This window comes from Mus pahari, chromosome 6, assembly GCF_900095145.1.
Source record: "Mus pahari chromosome 6, PAHARI_EIJ_v1.1, whole genome shotgun sequence".
NCBI classification, from domain to species: domain Eukaryota; kingdom Metazoa; phylum Chordata; class Mammalia; order Rodentia; family Muridae; genus Mus; species Mus pahari.
In genome coordinates this window covers 56954574-56972231 of record NC_034595.1, presented here as the reverse complement: position 1 = coordinate 56972231, position 17658 = coordinate 56954574, and the positions used below count along the sequence as shown (strand labels likewise).

General features: G+C 45.4%; 1 protein-coding gene across 1 annotated transcript in view; it reads left to right on the top strand.

Annotated features, from left to right (window-relative positions):
* LOC110323826 (60 kDa heat shock protein, mitochondrial-like) overlaps positions 1 to 16570 on the top strand; it is a 17735-nt gene extending 1165 nt beyond the window's left edge. The window contains 6 exon segments of the mRNA XM_021201193.1: positions 11747 to 11951; positions 12228 to 12363; positions 14484 to 14541; positions 14878 to 15280; positions 15283 to 16389; positions 16392 to 16570. Of these exon segments, the coding sequence (XP_021056852.1) occupies positions 11747 to 11951; positions 12228 to 12363; positions 14484 to 14541; positions 14878 to 15280; positions 15283 to 16389; positions 16392 to 16570 (2088 nt within the window).
* The last annotated feature ends 1088 nt before the right edge of the window (positions 16571 to 17658 follow it).

Below are 17658 nucleotides of genomic sequence, written 5' to 3'. Positions count from 1 at the left end.
TCCTTCCTTCCTTCCTTCCTTCCTTCCTTCCTTCCTTCCTTCCTTCCTTCCTTCCTTTGTTCCTTCCTTTCTTCCTTCAGCCCCCGGGCCAGGCCTTATCCCGCTGCATGTGCATTGTAGATGCTCAGTAAATGCTTGGAATCAACAATTGGCCTGCAGCAGTTCCAGAGCTTTCTATCCCTGGTTTCTTGGCTTGCTTAGCCTTCTTTCTTCTGACTGAAAAGTAAAAAGCGTACAAGCTCACACACTCCCTCGCTTGCTCTCTCCCGCACTTCCCCAGGCTATAAAAAAACATTATATTCTAAAACGAAACAAAGGTAATGGAAACCAGAAACCCATGTTTCACATGAGATCGGAAACATATGTTGAGGATGGAGATTCAAAATGATGAATCCACACCAGCCCACTGGCAGTGCTCCCTTCTGCTTGCCCCCTTCAGAGCGGGGGTTGTAGACCTGTACACAGCCTATGCTGGGAAGCCACCTTGTCCAGGCGGGCCTGGCCGAGCCATGACCAGACTATCCTTTGTACATCTCTTAGAAGTACAAGGTGACATGGGGTGAGGAACACGTGGATCCCTCTCATCTTTGGAAACATCACAGAATTCAGAACAGAGCCCCAAGATCTGCTTGGCTTTTTTGATGAGAATGGCCACTGTCACTCACTGAGTCTTTTGTGAAAGACGTTGGGTCAACATTTATGTTTGCAGGCCACTTGGAATATTCATTCCATTCTATTGTGAGGGAAAGAAGCATATGGCCAGAGAATGATGATAGATGCAAAACATCCCACCTCTCCAGCACACCTTCCCCGAGAGCGCTCCTATGTTTATTTGCAACGTGTGTTTGCTGCAGAGAGAGTAGCTAAGCACAGCTGTGTGCCAGCCACATGGGTTAAATTGAAGAGAAGCTATTGGATGAGATAGATAAGGTGCTGGCCTTATTGTGGGCTGGCACAGATGTAATGGCTTCTGGTTCAAAGGCATCGAGTCTAGTATAAAAGGGTAATTCAAGGCACTGAGAAGGTGCCAAAAAAAAAAAAAAAAAAAAAAACACCCCAAAACAAAACCCAAAGAAGAATAAAGACATTGCCTGCACCGAGAACTTCAGAACAAAGGGTCACTGGGACATAAGATATTCAGTAAATTGTTTAAGAGGAAGAACAGTTAATGAAGTGATGCCTTCTAGGTTAATTTTTACCACTCACGAACAAGTGATGGTACATGTAGGTGTTCTAGGGTGGAACATTTAGAATTTCCTGAGTTACACTGTCTTCAGAAGATGTGGCATGGGGGTCCTGAAGCGAGATCTCAGTGCAGTAACAGTTGAGAAGTTGGGAGTGAGCAGGCAGAAGTGTGGCCACCTAAATTACAGAATGAAGCCCTGACATTCATTGCCAAAACAAAATGAGAGGAAGAAACAAGTACTTGCAGATACTGGCAACCTCTGTGAGCAAGGGACCTGAGGTTAAGGGGTCCAGGGACGCTCTTTTGAACCGTGACACTTTCCAGACTAACTGGGTAAAACTGTCCAGCTAAGGGAGGAGGTGGCCCATGAGGAGGGACCCCAGAGTGTGGCTGAAGAGGCTCAAATGATGCGGCTCATGCAGGTGACTTTCATCATTATTAGAACAACATACAACAAAGCCTTGCTACCTTCCTACCCTTAAGTACCAGGACCCAGAGGCTAGGTTAACACTTTTTTTTCCCCAAGCCACACACCTAGCAGTGAATTGAACCTTAGTGGGCAGTCCTCCTCCCGTGGCTCATTCTCAAGTGTGGAGTAGGGGCTGCCTATGACTCTGTGGCTAGACGCTTTTGCCATGTTGGGAATGGCACTTGGATCCTCAAGCCTGCCAGGCACACTCTCAGTCACTGAGCTACACACTGGCCTAGCCTTTTGAAGTAGCGAAAACAGAGGAACATGTTCAAGAATAGAGGCTTTGAGTGTGGGGCTCCAGTTATACCCATCTTAGAGGACATCTTCTTAGGCAGCTGCTGAAGAAAATTCTGGCAAAGGCCTTCTGCACCTATAGAACCTATAAGTTGGGGGAGGAAACTAATAGAGATTATCATACTTTCTGATGTTGCCCCAGGGACCCATAACTCTAGTTGTAAACTGGTGTAAGGCTCTATGTTTCTGTAAGATCTTGGAATTGAAGCTCAGCCACTGTCTCAGTGAGGGAGCCTTTCTTGAACACGTTGAGCCTGGCTCTATCTTGAACACATTGAGCCTGGCTCTATGCCTCTTCTTAGGTCCCCCTACTTACACCTGTCATCTCCTCTTCCTTGCAGGGGGAGTTCTTTTTATTTCATCCTGGACCACTCTGCATTATTTACTATTATTCTCATGTCTGTGATCTCCACTTAAATGGAAGCTTTTTCAGTGAAGATCTGGGAGTTCAACTTTGTGTTTAAGCCTAGCCCAGGGTCCTCTGATTGCTGACCAGTGAATGACCAATGTGTTATTAGCTCCATTGGAAAGGAAGCCATGGGCCACAGGGCTGATAGTAGCTTAAAATGGGCGAAATGGAAAATCATCAGTTCCATAGTGGACAGCATACAGGTGGGCTCAAAGATCATTCCCGAGTTTCCAGGTTAAGGCAAGATGCTGGGACATAAAACCCAGGCCGGAGAGCGTCAGAGCTTGAGAAGGTGCAGCAGGGTTTTTTGAATGGGTCTCATTTGATTTGAGGATGATCACATCCCAGAAATGAAATAATATTTAACTGCTCCCTCACATTCTTAGCACAAGTAACAGCAAGAGCAATAACCCAGAGGAAGGCAAGGGTGGCTGGCGAATGGTACTGGGGGCCAAACACAGGGCACTCTTGGGGCATGTGGTTAGAAATAGAAAAGGCCAGGGAAACCAACATCCTCGCACCTATAGACAACAACCCTATGTCTGCTGTCACCAGACCCTGGCAGAGCAGGTAACCTGTCCACTGGGGGCTGAGTCTGCACTTGGCACTTCTTTTTTATGGTTGGTGTGATTGATGGAACAGAGGGACTCTGAGCCTGTAGAGAGCCCAGGGAGCTATAGAATGGGGGGAATGGCAGGATGCTGTCGGGGACAGGCTATAAAGAGCCCATTGGACTGGAGACTGGGAACAGGGCCTATGACAAGAAGGATCTAGTGGGTTCTCAAGGGAGGAGAGGAGCCAAGAGCTGCAGCAGCAATTTCTTCCCTTAGCACTTGTTGCTTCTGGTTCTGCTGAGTGTGATGTGATTACATATTCTGTAAGTGGTCAGTGTGTGTGTGTGTGTGTGTGTGTGTGTGTGTGTGTGAGAGAGAGAGAGAGAGAGAGAGAGAGAGAGAGAGAGAGAGAGATAGTCTAGAGGGTAGGAGACTTGGACTAAGATGGGAAGGTGGTCTTGGTCTGCAATCGCTCATGGTCCTGTCTCTGAGAGTACCCGGGGTCATCATGAGCAGAGCCCGAAGGCCTGGAGGGAGGGCTGCACCTGCCATGAACAATGCCAGCCCTGGTCAGGCACCTGACCTAGGTGGGGGCCCTTCTTCCCCTCACTTTACCAAAGCTGCTCCTGGACTATGCTGATGGGGAGGGGTTATTTGGGGCACTGACCCAGCCTTGTTCATATTAATTATCCTGCCTGTTTCTGACTGAGTTTTGAAGTCAGGTAGAAACCTACATCATCCACCCTTCTTCCTTGTGCCTTTCTAATCATGTGAACCCCAAAGGGCCCAAATTATGTCATACTTACATTAGTGTGACTGCCTGGGAGCTGAGAAACAATTTTAAAAAATATCATCTAATACTTCCTGAAACCTTAATCAAACCTGGAACACATGTCTCTCTGTTTTGGAAGGCAACATAGTCCTTTGTGGGCATTTTCTATCACTTGATAGAAAATTGATGTAGGTCAGTGTCAACGTGATACATTACTATATATTACTATATATATATATATATATATATATATATATATATATATATCACCCAATGTTGGGAAGTTCTGAGTTCACACTGATTTCTCATACTTATCAGCCATATATTTAAGGTCCCTTCATAGTTTTCAGGCCCAGTTGCTCGTTTCTTTTCATCCCTGAGTAATATGTCATTGTATGGGTGTCCCACAGTTTATGCATTCACCCACTGAAGGTTGTCTTGTTTGCTCCCAAGTATTTAAGAGTAGCTGCTCTAAGATTTCAGGAGCAGGTTTGGTGTGAGCATGGTTTTTAGCTGGTTTGGGTACATACACAGGTGCATAATTGATACATCATGGTAGGACTGGACTTAGCTTTGTAAGAAGCCAAATTGTCCTGAACACAACTGAGGCCCTTCAAGCTCATCTGCTGGTGTTCAAACCATGCTTTCTTGTTAGTTGTGCAGCCGGCCTTTGGTAGGGTGTTCGTTTCTTCGGCTTTGTTTCCTTATTTGTAGAACAGAGCTCACAGCAGCACCTGCCTCAAAGGGTTGTTATGAGAAATAAGTTGTATGATGTATGGAAGGAGCCAAAGCTTGGTATTGTTGTATTGAGGCATCTAAGCCTGACATGCGTGGGTATAACAAGTGAGAAAAGAGGAAATTGAGATGAAGTCATGCTGGAATTAGAACATGTTCCAGATCAAAGACTGGTGTTTTCAGAGAAGGAGACCCACAGTGGCCAGAAGGTGACCAGGAGATGAAAGGACAGGAGCTGGGTGATACAGATGCAAGCCTAGGGCTACCCGAGATGACCAGTGTACTGGCTAGCTTTGTGTCAACTTGACACAGCTGGAGTCATCACAGAGAAAGGAGCTTCAGTTGGGGAAATGCCCCCATGAGATCCAGCTGTGGGGCATTTCCTCAATTAGTGATCAAGGGGGAGAGGCCCCTTGTGGGTGGGACCATCTCTGGGCTGGTAGTTTTGGATTCTATAAGAGAGCAGGCTGAGCAAGCCAGGGGAAGCAACCCAGTAAAGAACATCTCTCCATGGCCTCTGCATCAGCTCCTGCTTCTTGACCTGCTTGAGTTCCAGTCCTGGCTTCCTTGGTGATGAACAGTAGTATGGAAGTGTAAGCTGAATAAACCCTTTCCTCCCCAACTGCTTCTTGGTCATGATGTTTGTGCAGGAATAGAAACCCCGACTAAGACAACCAGGCACCGCCGAAAGCTAGAGGCATGGAACAGTTTGTTCCAGAAAGGACTCCTGGTGACACTTCATCTCTGGCTCTGTGAACTATGACAGAATGTATTGCTGTTGTTTAAGTCACCTAGGAGCCAACACTCAGCACATGGTGGCCCTGGCACTGTCACTGGCTCCAAAGCCTCTCCATCCCCTGCAGGCCAAGCTGACTCCTTTCTCTCTGATGTCCCCCTTCACCCCTTCACAGTTGCTGTCTCAGCATGACACTCAGGTTTAGAGATTTTGATACTGGCTTTGGAATGCTTAAAGGATGGGCATTAGCCCAGCCATCTGGTTATCTGCAGTGCCCAGCACAGGCCTGACACAGATACAGCAGTTAATAAAGATGGAAGGGGGAGCTGTTTCCAGTGTTACAACTCAGTTCCTGGACAGTCTCTTGCATTCATGGCATCCTCCATTATCATGGTCAAATGCAGGGCATCTGGTACCCCTCCCCCACGCCTCCCCAACCCACATATGGCAGAATTAGGTGTGAACGAATCAAAACCATAAGGATCCCATTTACTCTCTCCCTCTGCTTCTTTTTAAGCCATGTGCTTTTAGAATTAATCAGCCAAGCATGACTGAGAGTTTTGACAAACCCAAAGTATTGGGAAAAATATCCAAGATGTTTTGATGATCTTCAGTGGAAAGGTAGTCAGGCTGTTGGTCCACACATTTGCTCTGGCTGGAATTAGCGAGGGCTTTGAGAAACTCAGTGTGCACGGGGCTAAGTAAGGATGGATGGGTATAGAGGCTTTCGCAACTGAACTCTACAGGGACACCTGCTTGCATTCATCTCAGGATTTGCATTGCCCAGGAAGCCACCTGTGCTGGATGTGCATAGAGACAGGACGCTGAGCACCTAGACATGATGTCCTTGGTCTAGGAGATGGCTTCAGCGCTATAGCACCTGGAAGTCGGTAACCACGGCAGGTATACAGAGAGCTTTGTACAGCTAGATTCTGAGACTCTAGAGGTCAAAGGGCAAATTTGTCAGTGTCTAGCCTTCTATGTCCTTGGAAAACAAGTGGCTCAAACCACCTACTTTTATTTTAAAAAAATCAATGCCAGCTTTATTTTTTGAGACATGGCTATTTCTTTATTGATTCCTAGGTTTCAATCATTGCTTGAGCATCCTATCTGCCCAGTGGGTATCTTGACACTGCTGAGGTCCATGGGGTAATCATGAAGCCAAGAGCAGAAGTGTTCACTGGCTCACGAGAAGGCCAAGCATGGGCCTAGACATGCTTCCTAGACAGCTGACTCCGTTGTCTTCGTTAGGAGTTCTAACATTAGGTGAAGACGAACCATGACCACACAGTTCTTATAACGGAAAACATTTAATTGGGAATGGCTTATGGGTTCAGAGGTTTAATCCATTATAGTCATGACAGGAAGCATGGCAGTGTGCAGGCAGACATGGTGCTGGAGAGGGAGCTAGTTGTTCTACATCCAGATCCATAGGCATCAGGCAGAGAGAGAGAGAGAGAGAGAGAGAGAGAGAGAGAGAGAGAGAGAGAGAGAGAGAGAGAGAGAGAGAGAGAGAGAGAGAGAGAGAGAGAGAGAGAGAGAGAGAGAGAGAGAGAGAGACTGGGTTTGGCTTGAGCTTTTGAAATTGCAAAACCCATCCCCCAGTGACCCATTTTCTCCGACAAGGCTAGTCTCTGTCAGGGAGCACCAATAACCAAGCATTCAAATATGTGAGCTAATGCAGGCTGTTCTTATTCAAGCCAGCACATCCTTCAACATACCGTTGCAGTGTCTCAACCTTTCCTAGTGTTCTGGTACTGTTGTTGAGAGTCGGGTAAGTCTCTTCATGGGAGTTTGACAGGATGACCACACTCTCTACATATGGGAGGAAGCGAGCTGCAGTCGGCTCAAGACCCATAGGAGGGCTAGCTGGGGAATCAGGAGCCAGGATGCCCGAAGGTGTAGGGGTGGTATCTGATTTCTGCGAAAGGCAGAGGTTCTCAACCGGTCAGTTGTGACTCTGGGGGTCAAATGACCCCTTCGCAGAGGTGACATATCAGATATCCTGCATATTAGATATTTACATTATAATCCATAACAGTAGCAAAATTACAGTTATGAAGTAGCAATGAAAATAAATTTATGGTTGAGGTCACCACAACACGAGGAACTGTATTAAAGGGCCCAGCATTAGGAAGGTTGAGAAGCACTGGTTTAAGGCCTTTTTCTTGTCAAGGGGCTGAGCTGGAGGAGCTGTTGAGATGACAAAAGTGGTATTTAAATGATACCTGCTTTTTTGATGTATTTGGAAAATATTATTATAAAGGAGTATAAGGGGAAAATCTACTTGTAACTCAATTTTTTAGTTTGGTTCTTCATTGCTAAAACACTGCTAAAAGCAAGCTGGGGAGGAAAGAGTGTCTTTGGCTTACCCTTCCAGGTCACAGCCCACCACTGAGGGAAGTGAGGATAGGAACCCAAGCAGAAACTGAAGCAGAGACCACGGAGGAATATTGTTTACTGGGTTGCTCCCTCTGCTTGCTCAGCTGCTTTCTTACACAACCCAGGGCCATCTGCACAGGCCTGGCACTGCCCACAGTGGCCTAGGCACGCCTCCATCAGTTAGCAATTAAGAAACTGCTCCATAGACATGCCCATAGGCCAAGCTAATGAAGACAACTTCTCAGCTGTGATGCCCTCTTCGTAGGCGTGTCAGGTTTGTGTCCATTGCTAACCAGCAGAGCCACCCTGGACAGATAACCACAACTGTATATCCGTCCAGATGGTTTCTAGTGTGTGGCTCTGCACATGTTGCCTATAAACAGTTGCATCAGACCCTGGCAAGTTTGAGAACATAAGTGTTTTATCCTGATTTCAGCAGAGGGAGGCTCCACTTACACATAATTTTAAAAATTTTAAGCTAAAATTAAGAGTGTAATGTCATGCCTTTTGCATTTTGAAATATTTTTGGCTGTATGTCCTCCTTATTTTACATATACATCCCTGAACGGAACGAGGCTGGATCCCCAATTATATGTTCTCATTCATATCTGAATGTGTCATAACATGCTCGGATGTTACAACATATCCACTCATCACTTTTGTCTTTCCTGCTTGACTGTAATTTGAAAGGTTGGGGTGATGGCTGCTTGCACCCCATACTTCCATCACATCTTTCCAGTCTTTTTTTCTTAGATATTTTCTTCATTTACATTTCAAATGCTATCCCAAAAGTCCCCTATACCCTCCCCCCACCCCCCCCCCCCGTGCCCTGCTCCCCAACCTACCCACTCCCACTTACTGGCCCTGGTATTCCCCTGTACTGGGGCATATAATCTTTGCAAGACCATTGATGACTGACTAGGCCATCTTCTGCTTCATATGCAGCTAGAGACACAGCTCGGGGGGGGGGGTGAGGTACTGGTTAGTTCATATTGTTGTTCCTCCTATAGGTTTGCAGACCTCTTTAGCTCCTTGGGTACATTCTCTAGCTCCTCCATTGGGGGCCCTTTGTTCCATCAAATAGATGGCTGTGAGCATCCACTTATTTATTTGTCAGGCACTGGCATAGCCTCACAAGAGACAGCTATATCACAGTCCCTTCAGCAAAATCTTGCTGGCATGTGCAATAATGTCTGGGTTTAATGGCTGTTTATGGGAAGGATCCCCAGGTGGGGCAGTCTCTGGATGGTCCTTCCTTCCTTCTTAGCTCTAAACTTTGTCTCTGTAACTCTCTCCATTGGTATTTTGCTCCCCATTCTAAGGAGGAACAAAGTATTCAGTGTTGATGTTGATTCAGTCCATATCTCTGACCCCTAGAGTGTCAGCCTGGAACTGTGCCAATGGCCCTGCTGGCTTGATATAACTATGCACCTCTGTGAATACCTTCAATCTTTTGGGATTCTACTGATACTAGCCCTGAAGTGAGGACCCTATATAGTTCATCATATATGGTAAGGAGTGAGGGAGACCTTTATGGACCAGGAGATTCATGGAGGTCTCAATTTCCCTTAAGAGAAGGACAAAAAGGCACCAGATGGCCTTGCCATGGCCTCTGTTTTTTTCCCACAGCGTCCTCAGCCATGATGGTACCTGTTGAGGGGAAAGGGTCTTGGAAAACCATTTACAGGAGCCAGTACCACATTTCAAGCTCTGGACATGGAGGGATGGGGCAGACAATGGCACATGTCTGTGCTCTTCATTGCTGTAACACATGTGAGAGGTAGAGGGAAAGCAGTAACATCTACTGACCTGATCAAGCGTTTGTAAAGCCTTCAACGCATGCTATAAACTATTCTATGGTATGTTGGTGGCCTCTCCATCTTACTGGGTGGCACACTTATCCACTAGATTGAAGACATTATATAAGTGAGACCTGGAAATGCCAGATTTCTTAGAAAATTTGTCAAGATGGTTTGGTGCTAGGGGCAAGCTTCACACACTGTGAGACTGATCTCCAGTTTTGCTGATTTAAAAGCAGAGCTGGCCAACTTTTCCTGTTAAAGGCCATATAGGGGATAATCTTAGCATTAAGTCCAAGGTCTCTTTTGCCGTTACTCAGCTCTGGAGAGAAAAGGCAGCCATGGATAAATGTAAACCAGCGAATGTGGCCGTGTTCCAACAAAATTTTATTATCCAAAAGGACTTTGGGCAGTTCTTAGTTTGCAGAGCCCTGAACTGGAACATGTCAAACATCTCTAAAGATGGCCAAGTCATCTTGCCTGTGTGTCTGCCCACTAACAGAGCGACATGGTGTTAGTGTCTGTCTTTGATGGGGTGTTTTATCCAATTACTGTAGACTGTGCATTATTATATAGCGAACATTGAATTTTCATGGATTAAGAGGCTGTAGATCAGGGAGCAAGATGTTAGCATGATTGGATGTGAGGGTCTCTTCCAGACTGATGACCGTGACCTTTTCATTGCCTGTTCCCACAGTAGAAAGAAATCTTGAGAGCTGCAGGGTCTTTCACAAAGACACCAACCCTGTTGGGACACCTCTACCCTATCTTTGTTAGCTCCTCGGGCCCCGACCTTTTAATGTCATCACCTTGGGTTGCTTAGAACTTCAGTGTGTGAATTTAGGAGCAATGCAAACAGCTTATCACAGCGAGTTTTTCAGAAATTCCAAGTTGGTTGATGCCACAGTTGGCATAGCATTGCCACATACATGCAAGGGACCTGGGGATAGTCAGCTTTATAAAAGGCCCAGATGAAAGACCTTGCGTTGTAAAACACAGCTCAGGTGGGTCTTCATCCAACTTCTTTGAACTAGTGCATTTACATAAGCCAAGGGGCCAAGTGGCAGATTGTACAGGCACTCCGTTAGCCGCTTTCCTGTTGCTGTGATAAAACATCATGACGAAAACAACCTGGGACAATGGATTTATTTTGGCTTCAAGTTATAGAAGGCTAGAGTCCATCAGTGTGGGAAGGGGACGGCAGGGGAGCACAAGGCTAGATAGGTCTCTGTCAGGAAGCAGAGAGATTACATTTTATCCACACACAGGAAGCAGAGTGAACAGGAAGTAGAGCCAGAGTATAGAACTTCAAAGCCTGTCTGCAATGACATACTTCTTCCAGGAAGGCTCCACCTCCTAAGGGTTCTATAATCTTTCCAAACAGTACCACTGACTGGGGCACAAGAATTCAAATATGTGAACTTATGAGGGATGTTTCTCACCCAGTCCTTCACAGACACCATCCGCACATTCCTATCTAATCCTGGCTGGGCATCAGCACTGCCCATCCTAAAATGATGTGGGAAGTCTGGTTGACATGAGTGTGATGGTGCTTACAAGGCCTGGAGATTTGAATAGCTGTGATTAAAGGTTTTAGAGACTCTGACAGAGAAAAATGCCAGCTCAGTTAGCCAGCTCCCAGTTCAAATTTTCTAAACATTTTAAGGCCTTTTGTGCAGCCAGGATGGCTCTCTAAAAATGAGACATAAGCTGGCCTTCAGTGTATGAGAGAGAGACAGAAAAACTTCCCAAGCACAGCACAGATCATTTTACTCTGTTACCAACAGCGGCTTCCATCTTCCCATCTGTCCTGTGGCTGTGGTGGTTCCAGAGTTCATGCAGAGGAGCAGTTTCCTGAACCTATTCTTAGATCTACTGTCTTAGATTAGATTCTGCGCTACAGTGGGACACCAACAAGAGCTTATTGATTTGGGGCTGCAAGTTCTGAGAAAATACTAGAGATCTGGGAAGAGGGAAGCACAGGAAAGGCAAGCCAGTGTAACTCTTCTGTACTGAGCTGGTCACTACCCTGGGGGAAAGGGTTGGCTTTTATCCTGTTGGGACCATTACAATATTTCCCCCATGTGTTCTATGCCAGAAATATTACGGTGTGGTGATGTTGGGAGGTGGTGGGCTGGGAGGTGGTTTAGTTGTTTAGGATGCTGTCCACAGAAGGACTAATGCTGGTCTCATGAACTAAGTTCTTGAGAATAGGTTATTATAAGGTGAAGCTACATCCCTCAATGCTTGGTACCTTCCTGAATGTAGCTAGTTTTATTTTAATTTGTCTGCCATACTGTGATGAAGCCACAGGGTTGGAACCAGGCTGTCTGGGTCTTCCAGGTGTCAAAATTGTGAACTAAAAGACATCTTTATAAAATACTCAGCCTTAGGTCTTCTGTTATAGCAACAGAAAGTGGATGAACACAGAGACAGTCGGAAAGCTCTAGAACTGCTCACCCAAGTGACGGAAAGGGACGCCCTTGTCTTTTGCCTGTGTATCAGCTCAGGGAATACCATCCCTCTGGTTTCTAGACTTGCTTTATCTTTACTCTATGGTCCCCAAGGGTCATATCACAGGATCGGAGAAGTCCCAGCTCAGAAAGTCAAAGGTGTGTAGTACAGCTAAGGTAACACAGAAGGCTAAGCCTTAGAGAATCATTGTCTCAGTAACAGTGGAGTTGAAGATAGGATGAGATGACCTGAGATAAACAAAAGAGGTTTACACAATACACTGGATACCACAGGCTTTATGGACTTTGAGGTTAGCCTTTCTGCTAACACTCAGTTATCGGCTTCACTGGACAGAACTAAGGCCCTGGCAATACAAAGGCAGTGGGATGGCTGCCTTGAGAGTTCCTGACTATGCCATGATCTCTGCTCCGTAGCTGACCTTAAAGGACAATTGAATGCCACTCTGAAGATTCAGATGGAGAAACAGGTGGGAGGAGGTGACCAGTTGCAGGTTTTGGATGTTTTTCATGTGACTTCTGAATTGGAGCTCATGGATACTGGAACAAAGAGGTAGGAGTTGGACCTTGCCTTTGTGACTGTACATTATGCTTTCTTCTTAGTATGTTTCTGGCTGACTTGTACCTCTGTGTGTCTATGTAACTCTCTGAAGTGCCCAGGCAGGAATGTCCCTACTGGGAAAGGTAGACATTATTTTGAACTAGGAGCCATGGCGACTCCTTGTCCACTTGGGTTCCAGATGCCAAGGGTTAATGTGGTTGAGAGAAGAAAGGTGTAGAGAACAATTTGGTTGGAGCTTTAATTCTTCCGGGTCTAAGCACATCACCACACTTTGTTTTAAAGCTTACACAAAACTGTTCTACCCTTGTAGGAATGAGAGGACAAAGGAAGTGAACTGCTCAGCCCTTTCCTTAGTGTAGACTTCTGGTAGGCTGTGTATGGGCCAAAGAATAGAATTACTATCTCACAGTATCTGTGTGTCCAGTGTCACCCACAGTCACCACTGTGAATCTATGTCCCATGGAAGAAAAGAGAATCCTGTTGTCTTTTTGTTTTTTGGAGGAAGGTGTCCGGGACTAAGCAGGGCAAAGCCAGGATCAAAGTCTTTGTAGCTTTTACGTTCTCTTCTGATCACCGGTGCGTTCTGCTTTCTAGGCTGGGCTGGCCTATTGCTCTGGCTGTGGAGACTTGTGGTCAAGGACATATGGCCAGCTGCTGGGAACTGATTCTACTAGAGAGCTTGTGAAAAATAATATTATTTTTTTATATTGAAGTCAAGATCACTGTACGAAGCAGGATGCAACCTGATCATGATTTTTTTTTTCTAAAGCCAAACCATGAACTTTCCGGTGAAGTTTATGAGAGGAAACCCTCCCCCTGGTTTCCTTACAGTCTATGTCCATCCTGCTTCTCACTTGTAACACACACGGAAGACTACTGAGTGCTGACATGTGCTCTCTTGTGTGCAGCATAGTCCAGGATGTGGTCTTGGCCTCCGATAGGCCTTACCTGTCACTCTCTACTACAGCTTCCTCCCAGCTAGATGCCACCCAGACAACTAGTTGTTTTCTTTCCCCATTATGTCGTAGATGGCCATTCCACTGTGTCTTTACACTCCCTGTCAGAGGTTATTTTCCTCCCTCCCCCTGTGCCTCCATCACTACCTCCCTCCCTCCTCTTCCCCCTCTCCTCCTCCTTTTCCTCTTCCCCATATCCTTCGGCAAGATCTTACTATGAACCAAGGCAAGCTTTGAACTCCCAAGAATCCTACTGCCTCAGCTTCCCAAGTGCTAAATTTCAGGTTGCACCCCCATGCCTAGCTAGAAGCTTTGACCCTTAGGAAGAATGGCAGTCCTTAGGTGTCAACCCTGTGTCCTCTTTAGGCTTTGTCTTACACACCTGCAAAAACACTTAGCTGGGCATTCACCAGGCTGAGACACTCTTAGTGTCCTGGGTTCCCATATAAGCAGACCAAAGTCCAGCTCTACAGAAATAGTAAAAAGGTCAGCCTAGGAGAGCCTTACGAGGTCACATGTCTGGGTCAGTGAACAACTCATGAGCCACTGAATCTCCAATCAAGTCTTTAAAAGTTTCAAGGCACTTAAACTTACTCTAAAATGTTTCCATACAACATATTTGTATCATGTTTTTCTCCTCCCTCAACTCCTCTTAGATCCTCCCTACCCCTTAGCCACCCAGCTTTTTCTTCTCTCTCTTAAACACACACAACCACAAAAACAAAAATCAAAACGAATAAACAAAACCTCCAATAAGTCAAAAAAAAAATGCCAAAGCAAAACAAAAAGCCCAAAACAAACAAACAAAAAAGCCCAAGGCAAAACCATGGAGTTGGTTTTGTGTGGCCAACTACTCGTGCCTACAGAGCCTGCCCTGGAGCATGGTTAATATACTGTTGACACATCATTGACAAAAACGAATTTTCCCTTGGCCAGCTGGTATCAATTGCAAATAGGTTAGGATGGGACCCTGTATCCACCACCCTCTCTCAGTGCTGGGACTCCTCTGACTTGAACCTGTGTAGGCTATGTACACATTGCCATAGTGTCTGTGAGCTCCTATGTCCTTCAGTCCTATTGTGACTAGAAGACAATTCCTTGGAGTCACCCTTCACCTCTGGCTGGTGCAATCTTTCTGTCTCCTCTTCCTTGTAGATTTCTGAACCTTGAGGAGAGAAGGCTTGATGAAGACATCTATTCAGAACTGAGTATTGTAAGGTCTCTCGCTCTCTGCACATGGTCCAGATGTCTCTGTGTTAATCCCCATGTACCCCAAGAAGATACTTCTCTGATGAGGGCTGATCCATGTATACAAAGTCAACACACAATAATTAAAATTAGTAGCTTTCCTATATACAAATGACAAACACACTGAGAAATAAATTTGGGAAGCAGATCTTTCAAACAGTGTTTTGAGAGATAACTCTGAGCAAGCAAGTGAAAGATTTGTATAATAAAACAGTAAGTGCTGGGTCCCTTACTCACTGCAGATGGCCTGCCTCGCCTCGTGCTCTCCTGCCACCGCTCCACAGAAACGCTTTGACTACCCACAATCCTTCTCCACATGAGACCAGTGTTCCGGGCACTGGCTCCTCATCTCACTCAGGTCTATGCCAAAGATGTAAAATTTGATGTGGATGCTGGAGCCTTAATGCTTCAAGGTGTAGACCTTTTAGCCGATGCTGTAGCTGTTACAATGGGGCCAAAGGGAAGAGCAGCGATTATTGAACTGAGTTGGGGAAGTCCCAAAGTAACAAAAGATGGGGTCACTGTCTCAAAGTCAATTGATTTAAAGGATAAATACAAAAATATCAGAGCTAAACCTGTTCAGGATGTTGCCAGCAACACAAACGAAGAGACTGGGGATGGCACTGCTACTGCCACTGTTCTGGCATGCTCTATTGCCAACGAGGGATTTGAGAAGATCAGCAAAGGGGCTAACCCAGTGGAAATCAGAGAGGTGTGATGTTGGCTGTTGATGCTATAATTGATGAACTTAAGAAACAAGCTAAACCTGTGACAACCCCTGAAGAAATTGCTCAGGTTGCTGCAATTTCTGCACATGGAGACAAAGACACTGGGAACATAATTTCTGATGCAATGAAAAAGGTTGGAGGGAAGAGGGTCATCACAGGGAAGGATGGAAAAACCCTGAATGATGAGCTAGAAATTATTGAAGGCATGAAGCTTAATAAAGGATGTATTTCCTTGTATTTTATTAACACATCAAAAGGTCAAAAGTGTGAATTCCAAGATGCCTATGTCTTGTTGAGTGAAAAGAAAATTTGTAGCGTTCAGTCCATTGTGCCTGCTCTTGAAATTGTTAATGCTCATCAGAAGCCCTTGGTTATAATCGCAGAAGATGTTGATGGAGAAACTCTAAGCACACTGGTTTTGAACAGGCCAAAAGTTGGTCCTCAGGTTGTAGCAGTCAAGGCTCCAGGGTTTGGGGACAATAATAAGAACCAGCTTAAAGATACTGGTGGTGTGGTGTTTGAAGAAGAGGGGTTGAATCTACATCTTGAAGAAGTTCAAACTCATGACTTAGGAAAAGTTGGAGAGGTCATTGTCACCAAAGATGATGCCATGCTTTTGAAAGGAAAAGGTGACAAAACTCACATTGAAAAACGCATTCAAGAAATCGCTGAGCAGCTAGACATCACAACTAGTGACTATGAAAAGTAAAAGCTGAACGAACGACTTGCTAAACTTTCAGATGGAATAGCTGTGCTGAAGGTTGGAGGGACAAATGATGTTGAAGTGAATGAGAAGAAAGACAGAGTTACAGATGCTCTCAATGTTACAAGAGCAGCTGTTGAAGAAGGCATTGTTCTAGGATGGAGTTGTGCTCTGCTTCGGTGCATCCCAGCCTTGGATTCACCAAAGCCTGCTAACAAAGATCAGAAAATAGGTATAGGAATTATTAAAAGAGCACTTGAAATTCCTCTGATGACGATTGCTAAGAATGCAGGTGCTGAAGGAACTTTGATAGTTGAGAAAATTCTGCAGATTTCCTCAGAAGTTGGTTATGACGCCATGCTTGGAGATTTTGTGAACATGGTGGAAAGGGAATCATTGATCCACCAAAGGTTGTAAGAACTGACTTACTGGATGCTGCTGGGATGGCCTCCTTGCTAAATAGGGCCGAAGCTGTAGTGACAGAAATTCCTAAAGAAGAGAAGGACCCTGGAATGGGTGCAATGGGTGGGATGGGAGGGGGGATGGAAGGTTCTAACTCCTAGAATAGTGCTTTGCCCTTATCAATGAATTGTGACAGGAAGCTCAAGGCACATTCCTCATCCATAACTTCAGAGAAGTCACCTGGAGAAAATGACTGAAGAGAAGGCTGGCTGATCACTGTAACCATCAGTTACTGGTTTCCTTTGATGACATATAATGGCTTACTGCTGTCATTGCCCATGCCTACAAATAATTTATTTTGTACTTCTGAATAAAGACATTTGTACATTCCTGATACTGGGTGCAAGAACCGTAAGCCAGTGTCCTGATTTCACCTTAATTCACTGAGGCATCTCTACTGTTCTGTTAGCATCAGGACTGTAGTGCTGTGTCACCATGTGAGAATTCAGAAGCAGCTTTTCTGTGGAGGGTGGGAACGATTGTGTACAAAGCAGAGAAGTATCCAACTATGTGACAACCTTGGTGTAATAAAATGTTGTTTAAAGTTCAAAAAAAAAAAAAAAGACATTGGAGTAAGATATTAAAGAACTTAAGCTTATCTTTTAACACCATGGCTGAATGGTGGACCAGAACAAAAGCAGTGAAAAACAAATTTTATTCAGGAAATAATGGAAGAAGAGAAAAGAGACCGGAGGATAGAACTTATTAAAGAGATTTGAGAACAGAGAGCCCAGCAGTAGGGCAGAAGGGCAGTGGTGACTAAGTTGGTAGGGTTCTTGCTGAAATCAGGCCAAGCCAATCAGGTGCTGAGGATGAGGGAAGGAGGAATTTGACAAGATATTGATGGGGATCAGCTATCAACAGTGAGGTTCTTAGCAGGACCCTCAACACTTCCAGGCTCTAAGTACTTCAGCTTAGCATGCCCACGCTCTACAAATGTAAGCTAGACATGTCCAGACATAAGCTTGCCATTACCGGGTTCTAACGGTATAAGTTCCACATGCCCTTGGCATGCCTGGGCTCTAAGGGTGTGAGCTCAGCACACCCAGGCTCTAACTAAGGATGAACTCAACATGCACATACTGCAAGGGTATTGTCTTAGTCAGGGTTTCTATTCCTGCACAAACATCATGACCAAGAAGTAAGTTGGGGAGGAAAGGGTTTATTCGGCTTACATTTCCATACTGCT